Below are 19,715 nucleotides of genomic sequence, written 5' to 3'. Positions count from 1 at the left end.
CTTGCATGTGATCATAGAATGCATGAATGACGTGGTACAACAATTTTGCCTGGTTGATTGCCGTGTCTGCCTTCCTTGACGTGGGGTACCTCCTGCAACCTCAGCCACATCAGCCTGATGGATATAAGTAAGGCTATGAGAAAAGACAGCGCGGCAACTGCGCTATTCATCCACACAACTACAGAGATGGCTCTGATATCCCTTAACGTTGTATCTAAGGGCAATATTGCGCACTTGCCAACAACTAGTACAGATACCGTTCAGCACTGCGCGGCGCCTCAAACTAATGCAGACGCTCGTTATTGGCTCCCTGGTCCTCCCCCGCGTCGAAGAATCAAGGAATTGAGGCCCCCAGAAAATCTTCCTTGCATCAAACATCATCTAAAGATCCCGGTCCGAAAAGTTAATCTTTGGTCATTCCAAAACCGAACCAGTACAACCCTGGCGCCTTACTTCGATGTGCGCAAGGCTACTAGCAGTCTTGATGGTAATACTCTGAGCACAACACAGCGCTACCTCTTTCATGGCTGCGCGAACGAAATAAGCCCAGCTTTATTAGAATCTTTCTCAAGATATGGGCCTTCGATCTACTTTTCGCGGCCCCAGAGCTACTTCTCTCGCACCCCCGGCGTTTATTGGACGGAATCTCTAGACTTTGCGTTTGCCTGGTGCGTTTTCAGTGAGACTGGTCACTGGGAACCTAAGCTATCGCCCGAGACAACGCCATTCGAATGTCTGATCTATGTTTCGAGAGTGGAGCAAAACATCCTAATTGACGAGTCCCATTGCTACATGGTTCCCACTCCCTCCAACTATGACGAAGAACAGCAGCTTGTGGAAGTAAGCAAGCACTGGCCGAGAAGTTTGTACATAACTAACTGACACCTGTACAATAGTGGTGTGATTCAAACATGTCAAAATCAGCGGAGCCAGACCGTGTGCCACCGCCATACTCCAATCGATCAGACTGGCCTTTGATAGGAAGCAGAATACCACAGGTGAGTTTGATGCCTCTGTCAGATGGCCACGTTCCACTTATAGTCATATCAGCATACTATGGACTCATTAGCCTCTTTCAACGTCCGCGAGTTTCCGGCATTGGGTACAACACGCGTCCAAGATATCGTCATGTACGCAGCTTGTGACGAGAAGATGAGTTATAGATTAGCTTCGGCCGGTGTCGAGGTTCGACCCAAGCCCACTAAAAGCCCATTAATTCACTGATATAATTATAGATCTTACACCTCGTTTCTCTACCACCATCTAGTCATCGGGCGATGTTGTAGAGTGTCAATAGTCTGAAGACATATTTGGATGAAATATCATCCATCATCCTATTCTCGCTAGCCAGGGCATCCCCAGTGTGTATTATCCCAAAACGTGAATCTTCCCACGATGCGATTTAAGTGTCGATTATTAGTGTGGATGTTGGGAGGTGTGACGGTACATCGGGGAGCTGGTGGGATGGTTCGCGTGCACGTCCTCCTCCTATATCAAATAACGTTCTATTAATACATTTTGGCCGCCAGAATTCAACCATTTCAGCTTCCGTATAGGAATCGTCAGCGTAAATTCCACCTTGATGTTTTCCTGGTGCATAAATGACAGGCCACATAGGGATGTAACAGAGTTCCTGTCGTAATGGTCAATTTTTGATACGCCCCATAACGAACCACAATAACTCACGTTAAATGCGCATTTGTGGTCACATCCGTGCCAGCCATTCCAGCCAATCCACTCCATCAGTTCCTCGGTGCTTGTTCGAATGTAATCGAAGGCAGCTCTCACGCTCGCTACAGACACAAGTCCGGAAGAAACAACAAGTTCGTGTTTGGGGTCGAATAAGTCTGAGGTGTACCGGTCGCTCAGTGCAAAGAGATCAAACTCCCATGAACACAATTTATGCATCACTAGTTTAATTGAATCTCTGATAATTACCTCAAAGTCGCTGAGACGATTGCTGTCGACATGATCAGTGTAAATTCCAGAGCACCTTGATATTGTCTGCTTTTTGGCAGCTGCAGGCGAGATGCCTACCGCAGTGGGATATTCCAGATAGGTGTAGAGTACTGCATGTGACAACTCATGGATTTTGGTCAGAGCTTCCTGCATAGTGTTATTGTCCTTAGCGGCATGCCTCACTATTGCCAACATCTCTTTTGCGCGAGTTCCATGTTGCTTAACGACGTTCTCGGTGAGCGCTTGCCAGTCGATGCCAGAACAGTCCTGTTTGCTGGGTGCAGCGATTTGTTTCAACCAGGACTTCACAGTTCCGATATCGTTCGCCGATATGGCTGACAATCGATGACCTCTGCGCAATCCCCAGCCATTCTGGTACAAGACATCTTGCTGGCTGTGATGATGGCCACTAAGACTGCGAAGGAATGGGTCATAATACGTGATAAATCGACAAAGATCAAGTGAGACACGCGTCTCTTTATTGCTATCAGCAGCAGCTTCTCCTGTGCCGTAATGCCAGGTGCCACTTCTGATCCACTCCCAGCTATTCTGTGGCGCAAATTCATTGCCATATCCTAGCGGGGGTGCTCTATTCGGATCCCGCGGAAGGCTGGGATCATGTTCTCTTTCCACATTTCCCGGGACTGTGATATTGCTAGCATGCACCTGACGAACACCAACAGCAACATAGTCGCAGATCAAGACCTCAAACCCAGCATTCATGCGAACAATGCCATCGATACCGAGGCTTTTTAGGAGGGCGCAAAGCTCCCTTGCCCTCCGGTCTTCATCGAAAACCAATCTCTCGCTAGCGTTATCCGGAACTTGGTTTTGCAGCAGCGCCATCTGCGAATCAAGCGTTCCCCAGTATGTCAACGAGGCTGCCTGTCCATCAAAATAGAGTACTTTCAATGGTTTCGTCGTCGTCATTGTGTATATGGTCGGTGTTCCGGAACCGGCGTATATGCCGAGGGACATCTCTCTGTGGTATATCAGTCACAGCTACCGACAAAGCAGAGTGTTTGCATGTTGCGATCTCGCGTACGTACGCATCGAATGCAAAAAATGTGGGTACTTTTGGAGGCTTTCCATCTGGCCTAGCGTGATAAAGTTGAATATTGACTGGTATCGTTGCTGCTACGATTGAGTGTCCGTTGGGTCCGTATGTATTTGGCCACTGCTTAAGCAGTGAATGTACTGTATCAAATATGAAAGGTGCTGTTGTTTCGCAATCCCCCCGGTGTGTAGAGCACGCTAGACGATGCTGGACATTTCGGGCTGGCGATTCGGTTCGAGTAAGCATAGAAGCGGCCAGTAACAACAATAAAAATGCAGGCGCGATTATTACCATGATGCGATATTGTGAGCCAGTTTTCCGGGCCCGTCGCCGCCCAATTAATGGGAAAACCTCTTGTTCTTCATCGCCCAAAAGATCTAGAGAGGAGCTATTGCGCGGCATCGTGTTGTTTCAGTAGCTGGCCTTCATGGAGGTTATGAGGGAGGGCCCTCGTGTAGCTGCGGACAAGAAAAGAGGTAATCAGCAGCGCCCCTAATCTGCCTTGTGAAGAAGAAGAAGAAGAAGAAGAAGAGGGAGAAGAGCGGTATGACCAAGCATGGGTATCACCTGGCCAAGCATGGAGATCTCTTTTTGCTTGTTCAAAAAGCCAATGAAATACCTAGCTCTCGCATTGTCACACGTTGAGAGCCAAAGGTTATCATCCGTGGCTGTGCTGAAAAGGGGTAATAATAATGACCCGATACAGGGTGGTTAATCTTCCAGCTTATCAAAATTTACTCAAGATCGAGGAATATATCGCCTCTTAAGCTATAATAGAGAGTATTTTCTTAATTCTGAAGCCTGCCCGAGCAAAAGTGGGGTAGCTTCCGTACACTAGAGACTTACATCTTGTTGCAGTAGTGTACTTATGTAGTGTACATATGCATGCAGGCATCCTTAGAGTTGGAGGCGCACTCCTCAGCTCAGAGTTGGGGTCATCCGTTGATCCCGCACCCCCTCCACGCGAAAAGATAATAAACCATGTCTGCAATCTGTCCAGCCAGTCAGCGTTATTTGGATCCGCAAATCCACGGAACAAAGAGAATTAAGCCAACCATAGCCTTCATTCACAATACTCAAGTCGTTACCTAGATCGCAGACCTAAAAAATACCTTCAATAACGCTCAGGATGCTTTTAGTTAGCACAAAGCTCCTTTGCTACCTTGTTCTTATTAGTAGCACTAAATACGATTGCAGACAGGGTGTAAGTACAGTTCTAGCCACGCTAGCCCGCTTGAGAACGAGATTCCCAAAGCGGAATAGCGTCAGAAAGTGAATCATCGTGTTGAGGTGGCGCCCGCAGCCCGCACTTGCCGCATTTACCGCTGTGACACTAACATAGCTTTCACCGGACCAGTGTTACTTACACACCTCACAACTAGATCGATGCGTTCTCAGGAAGATACGAAGCTGCATTGTCACGGGCTTGACACGTCGATTCTCCAGCTGATGATGGCTCAGACAATAGAGTATAAACCAGTCGGTCGCTGATACTATGGGTGTGCGAAGTAGCGACATGTCTGAATTCACCCAAGCTCACCAGTTTCAGCCTCATTACTACCCTGACGATACTGCGCAATTCTGGGAGAGACGTGCTCTGCGACGAAACAAATATTCCTGCAAGAACCTTGCCGGTTCATTTCTACGAGACCTGCCCGCAAGGGTTGAGTCGGTCCTTATTTGGGACGGCTCTGCGCTCAAATCAACTGATTATGTTTTCCAACTTAATGAGACGCACCTTGGAGAGATCAAGCATGCATGTGCCAAGTTCATGGGTTTGTCGCCAGTTCTTGGACCATTGATATGGCTTTGGGCTAATGGTCTTGAGAATCCGGTCGAAAGTTACGTGAAGTTTCGCCTAAGACGTTCAGCATACCATTGTTGGCAGAGGCATTAACGGAGAGGCGACAGACGCTACACACTGGAGTTGGTATGTTGCTACTTCGTGGCCTTGGTCCGGTCAGCTTCAGCCGTAGAGAAAATATCTGTGTCTTTGCTGGACTCGCATCACACCTCTGCGAAGAATTTGGCAAACAATCTGGTGGCAAGGTCGTTAGTGAGCGTTATCCCAGTCGTTTCACATAGAATCGACCTGTTAACAACGATAGCCCACATCAAAGACCTGGCTTCTATCGATAAGCTGAACGGTCTGAACGGATGTGCAGCGCCGTATTGCAACGTCGCGCTTGTGGGTTCGAACCATCTCCTGTTACGCGACATTTTGTTGACGTGCATAGCCACTTCACACTGACAGCGGCGATGTGGTGGCAATGTACGCTCTCGAAACGACAGCTACTGGAGGCTACGGTACTTTTGCCTCTGTGGGATCTGTATACAACCAGCTAGCTCGTGATGACCCTGAACTGCTGACTGTTTTATTCAAGAATGACTGGCCCATGGACCGGTATGTAATATCTTTGTTTCCAATCGAGTGGCTTTATCGTCTGCTGCTAACTTGTTCTAGTCCACCGGACAAGAAAGGACTGGATGGAAACGGCCTCTACTACCGTCGTCCCATCATGTTCATGCACGAAGGTGCACCAGAGATGGCCTTCAGCCGAGGCGCACTCATACGTTCTCCACGTGGGACAAGGTCCTTGGAGATCCCGAATATCACCATGCTTCAAAACGACGCACTAGACGCCGTACACTATGCAGCTCACCAGAGCTTGCACCGTATCAACTACGAGACAGGAGATATGTTGTTCTTCAACAACCGAAAGATCATACACGGCCGCGATGAGTTTCACGATGGCGAGGGTAAAACTCGACACATGTTGAGACTTTGGCTCAAAGACGAATCCATGGCAGGACCGCCGCCTCATCCCGCTCTGCAGCTCCAGTGGAACAAAATTTTTCGGGCTGGGCTTTCTGATACTCCAGAGGATTCAGAATGGCCCATGGAGCCGGATAGACTTTGATGCTGTAGATCATTCATATGGCTTGTAGCCTCATGATGGGCTAGTCTGTTTGGTGCGTATTTCCTGACTCATAGTATATCCTTTGATATCGATAGCATGTCTACTCATGATACCCATTCAAATGATCTCACAGCTACGGATTTTTAATTTATTGCAGGACTTTGTGATTGCTACTCACCAACACCAACTTTGATTGTCTCTGATTTAAATGTGCTGTTTTCGATCCACCTGTGCTCAAAGACTAGACGGAGGTTAAAGACAGATCATCTCTACTGAAACAGCGATAGTTCTATGGTAAATTTCAACCTCTAGTCAATGACAATAGCTCTCAACTCAATACTGGCACGAGGAGGGGTATTGGGCGGAACGGTGTGGTCGACAAAGGCAGCGTGCGGACAGACTATTTGTTACGTCAGCCTTCCGTCAACATAAACTCTGATAAACCTACAAGAAGCCTCTGTATCAATGCTATCGTAATGTTTGAAAACTATTACATCATCGATCCCCATGTTCCTCTTGTAGAACCATCGGTGATTGACGTTATGAGTGACCTCGTAGCCCTCGTCACAGTAATGAGGAAACAGTATGTCAGCGGGAACTAGATCTTTGATCGCGACAGTACGCGAGTCGCAGACTGCAAGAGTATTGTCCTGATACGGACCTGACAGCGCGCGCCACATACTGTTGGATACACCATTAGAGGGCGTTGGAGAGTGATGTAGGATTGTGCATACGATCACTTACCCGATCATTCGGTACCGTCCCTTCAGAAACTCATCTGCTTCTCCGGGCAAATGAAGTTTTAGTCTGCTTTTGCCTGATTTGGGTGTGACATCTGCAATATGAGAAGTAAGTTAGTACTTCTCGTGCATGAAGAGCTCATCAAAACATACCACAGTGAGCACGGGTAAAAGGTGGAATCCAAGCTTCAGAGGGCTTCCTTTCTGGATCAAGGCTTCGGAACTTCGATTGTTTAGTAATGGTTGCATACGATAAAGGATTGTGGGACTGACGTTGTAGGTATATATGTATACCTTCTTGCTGTTGAACTTTTCCCTCAACCACGCCCCCATCGATGGCAGATACTGGTCACGGACCGTCTGCTCATTCCACGTATGTATCGCTGGGGGAATTTGACAAAATTCAAAGCCAGACACTGCAAGAACAAAATGCTCCTCGACCCCTGTAATGTCGTGAATTCGAACAGTGTCAAATGACTGGCCAACGATGTTTGTACGCGGAAGACCTTCCAGGAAGGGAAGTCGGCTATGATAAGGCTTTTCAGTCTGGTGAAGACGATCCAGAGCCAAGTAGTTGAAAGCCTTTGGCTTTACGGTGCTCAGTGCCCACTCCTGGATCTGCTGATCCAGTGCTGAGACATCCTTTGCGACTTTCCGGTCACCTATCTCATCTGGAATGAGGCCGAGTTCGTTCACCTCAGACGGAGCCGCAGTGGCTGTATGTGCTGGCATCACTATGGAAGGTCGTGATTTGCCCGATTTGCGGGCTTCCTGTGACCACTTCTGCCAAGGTCGGTCGAAAGGTTTATCTGGATTCCATCGCCAGCTCAGGACTGCAGGACATTCAGCCTTGAGCCAGTCGTGCAAGGTATCACCAGGAGAGGGCGGCCAATAATCCATCCAGGGGCGCCGTATGCCACGCAGAGATGCATGCTCGCTTGCACCTAGTTGAGGGTCGGAATCTAGGAAAGTCATGCTAGCCTCGTAACCAGGCAGGATTTCTGGGGCTACTAACCCAGAGGTCATGTTGAATATCTATCTCGAACAAATCTTTCCGTGCAGCGTTCAGTGAAGGCTATGGAATGTAATAGGAGGCTCATTGAATGATGTTGCAGGTGATCCCGTCCGCAGCCCAGCTGTGCAGGCGTGACGTGCTCTCCAGCCTGATGCATATCACCCACCCCTCCATGAGAATCCTCCCTAATCGTGTCTTACCTGCATATCTCAGTCAACTATGGTGCATCCACAGCGCCCCGCTGGAAATGATAAAGCAGTCAACATGGCAGGTTCATCCGTCGCGGACTGTCTTCGAGATATGGTGTGTTTTGCTTTTTTACCAACAAGTGTGCAATGAAGCGTCCCCCCGCATCCACAATTCCTGGGACCAGTCAGATCGGGACAATGACACAAGATATTTACGCCATGGCGATTGATCGACTGCAACGAAAAGTAGGGTCGTCCATATCACAGGATGAATTTTCTCAATTTTGTGTGGCTCATGCGCTATGCACGAAATCGAGGGCTATGGATGCACTTAACATCGCAAGTGCGGGGCAGAAGGATAAGCACTCAACTATCCAGAGATTTGTCCAACTTATTCACCAGTTGTTTGCGCCATTAGAACGGTTCAAATCAGCGCTCGACACATTTGCGCAGGTTGCAGAACCTGCCTGTTTGATCTGGGGTGCCCTCAAAATCATTCTCACGGTCAGTCGTTTGTCTGTAATGTGCCAATGTGACTATCGTTGCATGCACTGATGACGCACGCCAGGTGGTGCAAGACCTAAAAGAAATTCCGGAACTCATCAACAATACACTAGAACGACTGGCTGAGTGCTTGCCGTCCTACGAACATATCGGTTCCGCGCTCGTGCACAAAGCCAACAATCCCTTGTGCCTCCATCTTGTCAGGATATACGAAGGATACCTCTACTTCTGCATACTCGCGTATCGATATGCTGTAGAACCATCGTACAGTAAGCAAGGATTCCAGCTGTTTGACGATGATCTGATGTCAGCAGAATCTTTCGTCCAGGACACGATATCAGGCAGCCGGCGGCATGAACTTGAACAGTGTATCGCTGTTATCGACGTTCAAGCAAAGCATCTCGAGCGGACAGCAATAAGTATGATTTTTATTGGGGTAGAAGGTAGGTGCCCCACCTTTGAAATCAAAACTACTACTTACCGCTTTGGTAGAAACGCGAAAGGCAGTGATTGACATGAAGCGTCAACACAACACTAGTGCGCCGGGCCAAGATTCGAAGTTCTGGTCAAATGTCCCGGGACTATTGACTGCTGAGTTCAAAGGGAGGGATCAAGAATTGCAATGGATGCGCCATAAGTTGACATCTGCCGTTCATTTTGAGCGCAGAAGGATCGGTCTTTACGGCATGACAGGAATCGGTAAGACACAGCTGGTAAAAGGAAAGCCTGATCCTGAGATTGGGATGCCATTTGCTAAACCCGTACTAGATGCTTAAATATGAGGAGCGCTTCCATTCAGAATATACATCGAGCATCTTCCTCACATCTGGCAGTCAAGAGAAGCTTATGGAAAGCGTAAATCAACTAGTTGAAATTTTGGAGCTCCCTGGACGGGTGGGCTCTAGCCCAGCTGTCAACCTGAATGCTTTGCGACAATGGCTGAAGATGAACACGAATTGGTTACTCCTGATCGATAACGTCGGTGATTTGGAGTATGACACTATTCGCGATCTGCTCTCCTCAATTTCCGAAGGGCATGTGATTCTTACTTCTCAACACCCTGGCGCCATGGTCTCTATCACAGGGCGTCAAACAATGTGCTTGGAGATTACGGAGCCATCAGTTGACGATTGCGTGGACATATTCTTCGAAGGGTGTGGCATGAAGGCGACAGCAGCGAATCAAAGATTGGCACAAGTGATCGTCAAAGATGTTGGCTATCTTCCACATGCTATGAAGCAGTGTGCTTCCTACATAAAAGAAAATGGGATCGATCTAGAGAGTTACTTGGATCGATACTCCAAAGCCCCAGATAAGGTAGGTTATGTGCACACACTAACATCCACTAGCTGACCTTATCAGGTACTTGGATGGCATGACAGCTACTCAAAACAACGAGAACCTATCTCCAAACACTTCGTTATGATTCTCCAGCATCTTCGAGAGAATCACAAAGATGCGGCTAATCTGCTTTGTTTGTTCTCAGTCCTGCAACCCGAGGCCATTCCTGTCTTTGATCACTGGTACAGGGAGCAGGACACAGCTAAGCAGCCTCAAATAGCTCCGAGTGCCACAGATCAGCCAAATTTTCTCGAATTCATTGCCCGGGTCGCCTGCTGTATATCGCCACGGACTCGAAAGTCAAAAGATCGGTTACTTTCCCTGCAAGATACACCTTCCAATATGAGCGAAACAGTAAAAGTTATCAAAGATAGCGAACGACTGTACAAGGCTATCGCAAAACTTGTCGACTTTAGTCTGGTGCGAAGGCTAAGCGAGAAAAATGTTCTTTGGATGCATGACCTCACTCGTCGCTCGATTGGTCAAAGTATTCCAGACAGTGATCGTACTCACTTCCTGCGTTTGGCAACTCAGGTGCTCTATCACTCGTTTCCAAAGAAAGACAATACACTCAAAGAACGTTTGATTGTGGATGCATATCTCTATCAGTCCGTTAAACTGATTGAACAAGCTCGCAAAACAAGCATCACCAAATGGGATTACGTTCCACTTATGGTCATTTGTGCGCAATGCATGCGTAATCGCGGCAAGTATCCAGAAGCAATTGATTGGTTCAAGATGGCTATGCCGGAATACCAACGCAACCTTGGTAACATTCACTATCGAGTGGCTTCACTTCTACACAATATGGCTTTGACATACCACGAGGCTAGTGACCTGGATGATGCCGAGAAGACTTACGTTGCGGCGCGTGATATGAGACGCCAAATATTTGAGGAAGACTCCGTCGAGGTTCTGGACACCATGAACAAACTCGCAGCCTGCATCGAGAGACAGGGTCGTTTGAAGGAAGGTGAGACGATGTTTGCCAGCACTTATAAGGGCTTCAAACAACGGCTTGGTACCATGGATCCCATTACCCTTGCCGCTGCTCACAATCTTGCTTTGTGCTTCGCAAATCAAGGCCGAGTCGCTGAGGCCGAAGCGCTTTATCGTGAAACTCTCCAACGATCCGAGGATGCCTTTGGACCTGAAGACTTCGGCACACTGAAGACTCTCGGAAATCTTGCAGTCGCTGTTGATCAGTCAGGACGGCTTGACGAAGCCGAACCATTATACCAACGTGCGCTAGCAGCATACACCAAGCTTTGTGGTGTTGATGATATGTTGACTCTCAGAGTACGTAGCAACGTCGCATGTCTATATCGTCAACAGGGGCGCTTTGCAGACGCCGAAACTGCTATGCGGGATGCTCTTGGGGCATTCATAAATCTCTTTGGCGAAGATAATTTTCACACCGCCGTGGCATACTACGACCTAGGAGAGATTTTACTCGAGAAGGGAGCCTTGGATAAATCGCAAGGATTTCTGGCGCTCGCGTTGAAAAAGATGAACGCAAAGTCAGCACAACATCCGTTGACCTTCCGGGTCTTGGATGCCCTTAGTATCTTCCATCATAAAGCCAGCAATCTTTTTCAAGCCGATTATTTCAGCGCACTGGCATGGTCACAAAACGAGGCGTTACTTGGACGTGACGACCCGTTTACTCTTGTGGCAGCGAACAATCGGGCTGAGTACCTACATGCCGCGGGACAATATCAAGAATCATGGGATCTCTACGTTCGATGCCTTGATGGCTTTAGGAAGCTTCTTCCAGCACGACATCCACATATATTGATGGTGCTAAACAATCTCGGACGAATCTCATGGCTTTTGCCCTCCAAAGATCCACTGCCGTTCTTCCTGGAAGCTTTGGCTGATTCCACTTCATTGCTCGGACCAAGACACCGATGCACTGTCACCGTCGCCATGAACATCGCTCGCACGAAATTTTCGCAAAGCAACCATGTTGACGTAGAGACTGCAATGCTCGAAGTTCTTAAGCTGTACAAAGTAACACTCGGAGCCGAGCATCCATGCGTAGGAACTGCAAACTTCCACTGTGGCATGTATTATGCATCAACAGCACAGAGCGAGGGCCTTCTCAAGGCACGTTCTGCATTTCTCGATGCATCCGATTGTTTTTTGAAAGCATTTGAACCACGACATCCCAATTACATCATGGCTATCTGCATGCTTGTACGTATCCTCCAGGGACTGCAACAGTTCGATGACGCCGAAACCTACCGGTCGGTATTGGAGACGATTCCTCAGGATCAGTCTGCTGGCAGATATATTAGCGTCGGCGACACTTCTTTGACGTACATGGCTCTAGCATCGATAGATCTTTTTGACTGGAGATCCATAGTAAGTCTGCCTTTTGGCGAAACAATCAGACTGAGATGGGGTCGCAAGAATGTGTGGCGAGAGCCTGAACCTGCGACACTAGAGGCCTAATATATATTCAACTTAGTACAGGCAAGGTGGGTAACCAAAAGTTTTGTGCTGTACCTCTTTCATATAATGTGAATGAATTATACCTCTTTAGCATATATATACGCATCCTAAAATTACCTATTCAATGTATACTATTACTAGAGGTAAGTTAAGACAGAGAATGCTAAGATGTGGGAGCTGAGAAACTCTGAACACAGGGGAATATATTGAGATGATGGACCGATCAATCTACTGATCTAGATTAACGAATCAGTCAGACTGTATACTTATTAATCCAAGTCTAACTCTATTCAACAATCTGATCCTTCGTTCGTCTGATCCATCATTCCCACCATCTGATCTTTATCAGATCGTCAGAGGATCGGACGGATCACGTGATCCAATACGCACTGATCGATAATCAGTCCATCCATTGATACTGCGACAAAAGATTATAGCACTACTATACGCTCTTTTACTCCACTTAGCAGCCACTGGAGATCTTTTAGACTCCATCCCTCAATGGATCCTACCCTACGATACGTATCCTTGTTAGAATCGTCTCGCTGTAGGACCCATACGAAAAAATGGAGCTCCAAGTCATTGCGTGCACTGCGTCCAACATCATTGTCGTCTACACCGTTCTCATTGTCCACTCCTTCGTCTTCCGTTTTCTTTTCGTCATCTCTGTCACGCGGGCATGTCCGCCAAACAGCAACCGGCACACCAACTATTTCTGCCTTGTCGGTTGAACCTCGGCCGTCAGTGGTGTACTGCCCTAAACTCTCTGACTTCGCGGAATCAGTGAGATAATAAACCTGTTCGGAACCCCACGGCCACTCAATTTTGACCGGTCGTACAGCGCTGACTATAGTTAAGGCGCCTTCTTTGATGGAACCAAAGGCGTCATTTAGCGGCTTGATATCTGTGCTCAGCAGCTCGTAGCACACAGCTAACACACCAGGTTCGATCTTTTCGACACTGCCGGCCCATTGAGACCACGCCATACACGAATCACGCGGCGCGTCGTCAGGATAAACCACTCCATGATCGCACGCTGCCCATGACCAAGACGGCCCGGGGTATTCGGCTGCGTACTGACTGACAGGGCTATAGTCGTATTCAGTTCTCCACTTGAGTATTTCCTTGATTGGACACGACGACTTCCACAGGAGCCCGTAGACAAATTCCGACGCCCACAGCCCAGCGTAGTACTCGCTTCTCACTCTCTCTGCAATCATGCGCGCGACGCCTGATATCGCAGCGAAACGGTCTTGTCCCTTGGTCAGGTTTCGGCGGCTATAATCGGCGACAATGCGGTACCACATGCCCATAAGCGTATGGACGTCAAGCTCCTGCAACGCGGTCTTCGTAACGATGGCGGAGTCCTTGTGCAAAGATTCAAGTGGCAACGGAGAAGAGCAGGAGCGTGAGAACCGCGCCGTGTTGCACTCATAGAAGAGCTTACCGTTGGCGAAATACAGTATCCGCGCAGACAAGAGACGTTCTTGGAGCGTCCAGGCTCTTGAGTTCCAGGGCCAGCCATCTCCGGGGTAGAAGTGTTCGTGCCATGCTTTTTCCTTGGATTGCTCATAAATCGCAATCGTCGTCGGGGAATCGGCATTGTTCCACTGGACATTGAATTGACAGATTGCAGCGTGCGGAGTCCAGGTCGACTCTTTTAGGAACCCGGCAAAGGCGTCTTTCACGCACGACGTGATTGTTACTGCAGCGTTCGCATAGACCTCCGGCATCTGCGCGGCTTCTCTTTGCCAGTCCTCGCAATCCTGCTGAACAATACATAGGCTGTCAATCCATAGATACTGAAAACCGAGTGCCCGCACCACTTCGACTGCGTCGCGAAATGTCTGTGGCAAGTCGTCAATCTCTATTCCCTCCTTAACATGCCTATCGAAGTTGTCTTTGGTAGTAGTGATGGGCTCGCGGAGGCCCCAGCAGTGGCTCAGCGCGATGTAGCGGTCAAAGCGTCCGTGTGATACAACAAGACGCACCCGCGAGGAGTCTTTGCCACCTACATCAATCACACGTGTTGGGAGCGGCCGGTCCCCAAGCGGTGAACATCGCGGATGCTTTTCACCACAAAAGCGCAGCCACTCTTTAGCCGCGTCTTCAACCGTTGGCCATGGCACACTGTGAGTTATAAGTGGACCTGGAGATCCCACGACCGGAACAACGTAGAACGGCAGTGTCCAGTGTGATCGGTCCGGCTTCCAATGATATGTCTCCGCGAACTCAATCCCTGGCGTACCAACCGCTGGACTCCCGTCCGCGTCAAGATCTTGCCGCTTTCTTTCGATAGCGTAGACCACTAGTGGGAAGTGAGGATCATCCTGGGAGCGAAGGTCCTCGAACACGAGCGAGCAAAGCGGACAGCCCTCTTTCGCAGCCTGAGACAGAGCCTCCAGCGTTGTATGGTGCGGGATACTGTTTTTGTTCTGACTCCGGTATGTCACAATGTGGCTGAGATCGGGTTCTGGTTTCTGGAGGATGTCAACGAAAGGGAAGTTTTGGCAGACGGTACAGAGAGCCATGTGTTGCAAACAATAATGAGAATCCTCACTTTTACAGGGGACAAGAAGGCTGGAGGCCCAGGGACGTCCACGTCAGAATAATAATCATCGCGGGGCTCAGAGTCACGTGGTGTGTCGTCACACTAAGGCTTGCCATTCAGGATAGCAGTGCAGGAAGCGACGGTAGTTCATGCAGATATTGTGATAACATTCACTTACTTAGACTAAGTGAGCGTAAGACCTCACCCTATCCCTAAGTACCGACTCCGTGTATTGCGGATCCACCGGGGAAATTAACCCTACAGGTATTCATCGAAAAGACGAAGGATTCTTGATAATTCGGGGCAACGCCGAATGTGTTTGTTATGCTGCCAAGCTGAAGTCCCACATTCGCCCAGAACGACGATAGTCGCCTTTGCACAAGCGAGCAGGAGGCGTTCAGCTGAAGACTAGTGCAGCCAGGCATCCACGCAATTCGAATGCCGTGTTGTGCAACTTTTGCATGCTCCCGGACTGCGGGACCATGCAACTAGGCGCAGGCACCCGAGAAAAAAAACCGATGGTATCTTGTAGGCAAATACCCTGTCAACGAGGCGTCGTCTATGCATCGGATAAATGCGACAAAGAGGATCTAGGCTTAGCTGCCCCTGTTCAACTACATCGTTTTCGGGTTGACAAGCTGGACCTCGCTGGACATGCATGTCTTCGGCCTCATTGATGCGGAGGATAAACTGGACGCCTAACGGAGACTATTATAATACCCTTGCTCCGCCCACCTGCACCCTGAGTGTTCTGCTCTGGAGTGCCTTCATTCCACGTCTAACAGGAAGATGAAGCTCCTAGGATTGGCATTGGCTGTGTATGGCCTGGTGGAACAGACTGATGCAGCCACAGTAAAGCGCGCAGAGAGTGTGTCTGGGAATTCCAGCTCTTACGATTTTGTAAGTCTTTTGTCCAGCTGTCACCTCGAGCTTGCCAACATCTGTTTCCTAACAAGCAGCCTAGATTATCGTAGGTGGTGGTACTGCAGGTCTCGCTGTTGCATCGCGCATAAGCAATGGCCTCCCAGACATCAAGGTATTGGTCATAGAAGCAGGGCCCGATGGCCGTCAAGACCCGGGGATCTTCATTCCAGGAAGAAAAGGCTCGACGCTCGGCGGGAAATATGACTGGAACTTTACCACGATACCACAGCCGAATGCGAACAATCGCGTCTTTACCCAGAATCGCGGAAAAGTGCTTGGTGGAAGTTCGGCGCTCAACCTCATGACATGGGACCGCACTTCGGAGTACGAGCTAAATGCTTGGGAGAAACTCGGCAACGTTGGCTGGAACTGGAAGAATTTGTATGCAGCCATGTTAAAGGTCGAAACGTTTTTGCCATCTCCCGAATATGGCTCCGATGGTGTTGGCAAGACTGGTCCTATTCGAACTCTTATCAACAGAATCATTCCTCGCCAGCAAGGCACCTGGATCCCGACTATGAACAATCTGGGTCTGGCTCCCAATCGAGAATCCCTCAATGGCCATCCTGTTGGTGTTGCGACCCAACCAAGCAACATTAGGCCAAACTACACCCGTTCTTACGCACCAGAGTATCTCCAGCTCGCTGGACAGAACCTCGAATTGAAGCTAGATACCCGAGTCGCAAAAGCCAACTTCAAAGGGAAAACCGCCACTGGTGTTACCCTAGAAGATGGCACTATCATCAGCGCGCGGCGAGAAGTGATTTTGTCTGCTGGATCCTTCCAAACACCTGGTCTTCTTGAGCACTCAGGCATCGGGGACTCGGCCCTCCTAGAGAAACTTGGAATTCAAGTGGTCAAGCACCTACCTTCTGTTGGTGAAAATCTCCAGGACCACATCCGCATCCAGCTGGCATTCCAACTCAAACCAGAATACACTTCATTCGACGTTCTGAGAAATGCCACACGTGCGGCTGCCGAGTTAGCCCTATACAACGCCGGAGAGCGCTCACTCTATGACTACACCGGCAGTGGATACGCCTACTTCCCCTGGAATCTGATTTCTAACGCCACAGCCTCAAAACTCCAAGCCCTAGTCGACAACGACACAACCCTAACCTCAGCCACTGACAAGCTAAAGAAAAGCTACTCGTCCCCATCTCTCAACAACAAAGTCCCCCAACTCGAAGTCATCTTCTCAGACGGTTACACTGGCCGCAAGGGCTACCCCGCAGCCAACTCGTCCCAATTCGGCATCGGCACTTTCTCCCTCATCGGCGCAGTCCAGCATCCCCTGAGCAAAGGCAACGTCCACATCACCTCGCAAAACATCAGCGATAAACCGCTCATCAACCCAAACTACCTCTCGCACCCTTACGACCTCCAGGCCATCACCAGTCTCGCAAAGTTCATGCGCAAAATCGCTTCCTCGGCCCCAATGAACGAGGTGTGGACTCAGGAATACGAACCTGGTAGTTCTGTACAGACAGATGCTGATTGGGAGAGTTTTGCAAAGGAAAATACGCTGAGTATTTATCACCCGGTTGGTACTGCTGCGCTGCTTCCGGAGAAGGATGGGGGTGTAGTAAACGCGAAGCTGAGGGTATATGGCACAAAGGGTCTGAGGGTTGTAGATGCGAGTGTTATTCCTCTATTGCCCAGTGCGCATATTCAGACACTGGTATATGGAATTGCTGAACGAGCGGCGGAGATGATTGTTGCTGAATACAAGTACTAGTTACATAGCGTTCAACATATTCCTGGATAGCCTGTTTAATCAAGTAATTTTCTTTGCATTCGGATATTTCTTTTGATGTGTGTTGAAAGAAGACAGCATACGTGATTTACCACGTAATGCAGTTCTAGCATTTCCTGGGCTTTGATACGCTGAGCTGTCTTTGTCAGCTCTTGCATTGCATGATTAGGGCCGACCTTGATACCACTACACACGTAGCCCCGCCATGCGTGGCAAGCGGCATGTTCGTCAGTGCCGACGACGGCAAGTTCCCCAGGCGCCATCAGTACGGCGTGCGGAGAAGACGTCGAATCATCGGCACACTTGTTTATAAATACCGGTAGAACTTAGTAAGCATACATTGCTTCAGTCCAACGTGAGGGGTGTGAGCGTCAGCTTAAGAATGATATATCTTCATCCATTTGACCAGGTGCCGTAAAAGTCAAAACTTCAATCAAGGCAAGAACCATCGTTAAGATCAAAACCACCAACGACAAGAGATCATCGTAGAGATATCGACAAAATGGATTTCTCAATGGGAATGGAATGGAATGAAGGCGAAGAAAAGATGCACCATCTCCTGCGTGTGCCACCACAGGACAACCCCACATCGACGCATCTCACAGCCCAAGCATCAGCCATGTTCCAGCGCGCTCCTCTGCTCGCATTTGGCACTTTGGATGCCCAAGCCAGACCGTGGGTCACACTCTGGGGCGGATCCCCTGGGTTCACCGAGACAATCGGCGGTGGTGCCGTAGGTACATCTACGCTTGTAGACGGCAAACACGATCCCGTCGTGCAAGCGCTGGTCGCAGGCAGCAAAGGGTTCGAAAAGCCACGAGAAAGAGAAGACGCAAAGCTCGTTGCTGGACTAGCCATCGATCTCATGACAAGGAAGAGAGTCAAGACGGCCGGCCGCCTTGTCGGCTGCATGGTACGCGAGATCGAAGGCAGAGCTGAGAGCGATGGTGCTACGGCAGAGTCACGGTATATGATCCAAGTTGTCACGATGATCGAGCAGAGTCTAGGCAATTGTCCCAAATACATCAACCAATACGAGATCCATCCTGTACTTGTTTCGCCAAAGTTAGTTGCGGAAGGTGCCTCGTTATCCGATGAGGGACAAGCCCTGATATCAGCGTCCGACATGTTCTTCCTCAGCAGCAGTACCCCAGACGACATGGACGTTAACCACCGCGGCGGTCCCCCCGGCTTCGTCCGCATCATTTCTCCCACGGAAATCGTGTACCCAGAGTACTCGGGCAACCGCCTCTACCAATCCCTCGGCAACCTGCAACTCAATCCCAAGATCGGTCTCGCATTCCCAAACTACGCCACAGGAGATATCCTCTACATAACCGGCAGTGCGCACATACTTGCGGGGAAAGACGCAGCGGATATCCTTCCAGGCAGCAATCTCGCCGTCAAAATTACAATTCAAGACTCACGTTTTGTAACTGAAGGCTTACCCTTCCGCGGCACACAAAAGACACAAAGCCCATACAACCCGCGCGTCCGCCCTTTATTTTGCGAGGGAAACCTGAAATCCAACCTCGCTTCATCCCGTGCTCAAACCGCGCAGCTAATCAAGAAAACCCTGCTTACACCCAACATCGCGCGCTTCACTTTCTCCGTGCCAGACACCGACTTCGCGTACACTCCTGCGCAGTGGATAGCACTGGACTTCAAAGAAGAGCTAGATACGGGATACGAGCATATGCGCGATGACGATCCGACGAGTCTGAACGATGATTTCGTGCGGACATTTACGATTTCTTCTACCCCTCCATCTTCCGGTGCAGCTGGCGAATTCGACATTACGATCCGGAAAGTCGGACCTGTAACGAAGTTTCTGTTCCAGACCAATGAGCGGGCGCGGCTGGAAGTCCCCATTTTGGGGGTTGGAGGGGGAGACTTTGTCGTGAAGCAAGCGGAGCCACAGGGTGCGATTGTGCCGTTTGTAGCTGCGGGAGTGGGGGTTACACCGTTGTTGGGGCAGGTGCATCAGCTGGAGCTTTCGCCTGAGAGGTTTCGCTTGTTTTGGGCTGTGAGAGGGGAGGATGTCGGGTTTGTGGTGGATACGTTTGCGAGGTATCCGGGGCTTGCGGGGTGTACGAGGGTGTTTTTGACGGGGAAGGGGGAGGGGGGAGAGGTGGATTTTGGGGATGCGGTTGTGGAAAAGAGGAGGGTGGGGAAGAGTGATTTGGAGTGTGTGGAGGCAGATGTGTGGTATTTGTGTGTTGGGAAGGGGATGAGGAAAGAGGTGTTGGGGTGGTTGGAGGGGAAGAAGGTGGTTTTTGAAGACTTTGATTATTAAGGACAG

At 49.4% G+C, this 19,715-nt stretch overlaps 9 protein-coding genes across 9 annotated transcripts; 5 read left to right on the top strand and 4 right to left on the bottom strand.

Annotated features, from left to right (window-relative positions):
• Positions 1-186: 186 nt before the first annotated feature.
• On the top strand, positions 187-1,286 carry COCVIDRAFT_28094 (hypothetical protein; the record flags this gene model as incomplete). Its single annotated transcript, XM_014699434.1, has 4 exons — positions 187-840; positions 897-998; positions 1,051-1,185; positions 1,236-1,286. The coding sequence occupies 4 exons, from the start codon at positions 187-189 to the stop codon at positions 1,284-1,286; spliced, it is 942 nt and encodes a 313-aa protein (XP_014554920.1).
• A 116-nt stretch (positions 1,287-1,402) lies between these two features.
• On the bottom strand, positions 1,403-2,937 carry COCVIDRAFT_103810 (hypothetical protein; the record flags this gene model as incomplete). The annotated part of the gene is made up of 2 exons (XM_014699433.1): positions 1,403-1,633; positions 1,687-2,937. 2 exons carry the CDS (start codon positions 2,935-2,937, stop codon positions 1,403-1,405), a joined length of 1,482 nt encoding a protein of 493 aa, XP_014554919.1.
• Positions 2,938-4,532: 1,595 nt separating this feature from the next.
• COCVIDRAFT_28092 (hypothetical protein) lies at positions 4,533-5,937 on the top strand (the record flags this gene model as incomplete). The annotated part of the gene is made up of 5 exons (XM_014699432.1): positions 4,533-4,791; positions 4,845-5,072; positions 5,125-5,204; positions 5,254-5,420; positions 5,481-5,937. 5 exons carry the CDS (start codon positions 4,533-4,535, stop codon positions 5,935-5,937), a joined length of 1,191 nt encoding a protein of 396 aa, XP_014554918.1.
• Positions 5,938-6,245: 308 nt separating this feature from the next.
• Positions 6,246-7,703, bottom strand: COCVIDRAFT_28091 (hypothetical protein; the record flags this gene model as incomplete). The annotated part of the gene is made up of 5 exons (XM_014699431.1): positions 6,246-6,337; positions 6,386-6,618; positions 6,697-6,772; positions 6,831-6,900; positions 6,972-7,703. 5 exons carry the CDS (start codon positions 7,701-7,703, stop codon positions 6,246-6,248), a joined length of 1,203 nt encoding a protein of 400 aa, XP_014554917.1.
• Positions 7,704-9,776: 2,073 nt separating this feature from the next.
• Positions 9,777-12,182, top strand: COCVIDRAFT_103666 (hypothetical protein; the record flags this gene model as incomplete). The annotated part of the gene is made up of 1 exon (XM_014699430.1): positions 9,777-12,182. A coding segment is annotated over one exon (2,406 nt), but the record flags the coding sequence as incomplete, so codon positions are not given.
• A 1,076-nt stretch (positions 12,183-13,258) lies between these two features.
• On the bottom strand, positions 13,259-13,785 carry COCVIDRAFT_74669 (hypothetical protein; the record flags this gene model as incomplete). The annotated part of the gene is made up of 2 exons (XM_014699429.1): positions 13,259-13,549; positions 13,630-13,785. Coding segments are annotated over 2 exons (447 nt in total), but the record flags the coding sequence as incomplete, so codon positions are not given.
• An 88-nt stretch (positions 13,786-13,873) lies between these two features.
• Positions 13,874-14,284, bottom strand: COCVIDRAFT_82223 (hypothetical protein; the record flags this gene model as incomplete). Its single annotated transcript, XM_014699428.1, has 1 exon — positions 13,874-14,284. A coding segment is annotated over one exon (411 nt), but the record flags the coding sequence as incomplete, so codon positions are not given.
• A 1,238-nt stretch (positions 14,285-15,522) lies between these two features.
• Positions 15,523-17,395, top strand: COCVIDRAFT_17444 (GMC oxidoreductase; the record flags this gene model as incomplete). Its single annotated transcript, XM_014699394.1, has 2 exons — positions 15,523-15,633; positions 15,698-17,395. 2 exons carry the CDS (start codon positions 15,523-15,525, stop codon positions 17,393-17,395), a joined length of 1,809 nt encoding a protein of 602 aa, XP_014554880.1.
• A 520-nt stretch (positions 17,396-17,915) lies between these two features.
• On the top strand, positions 17,916-19,709 carry COCVIDRAFT_39251 (hypothetical protein; the record flags this gene model as incomplete). The annotated part of the gene is made up of 1 exon (XM_014699427.1): positions 17,916-19,709. The coding sequence occupies one exon, from the start codon at positions 17,916-17,918 to the stop codon at positions 19,707-19,709; it is 1,794 nt and encodes a 597-aa protein (XP_014554913.1).
• Positions 19,710-19,715: the final 6 nt, after the last annotated feature.

The sequence above is a fragment of the Bipolaris victoriae genome (genome assembly GCF_000527765.1).
Source record: "Bipolaris victoriae FI3 unplaced genomic scaffold scaffold_62, whole genome shotgun sequence".
Lineage (NCBI taxonomy): Eukaryota > Fungi > Ascomycota > Dothideomycetes > Pleosporales > Pleosporaceae > Bipolaris > Bipolaris victoriae.
This window is presented reverse-complemented; position numbering and strand designations above follow the sequence as displayed.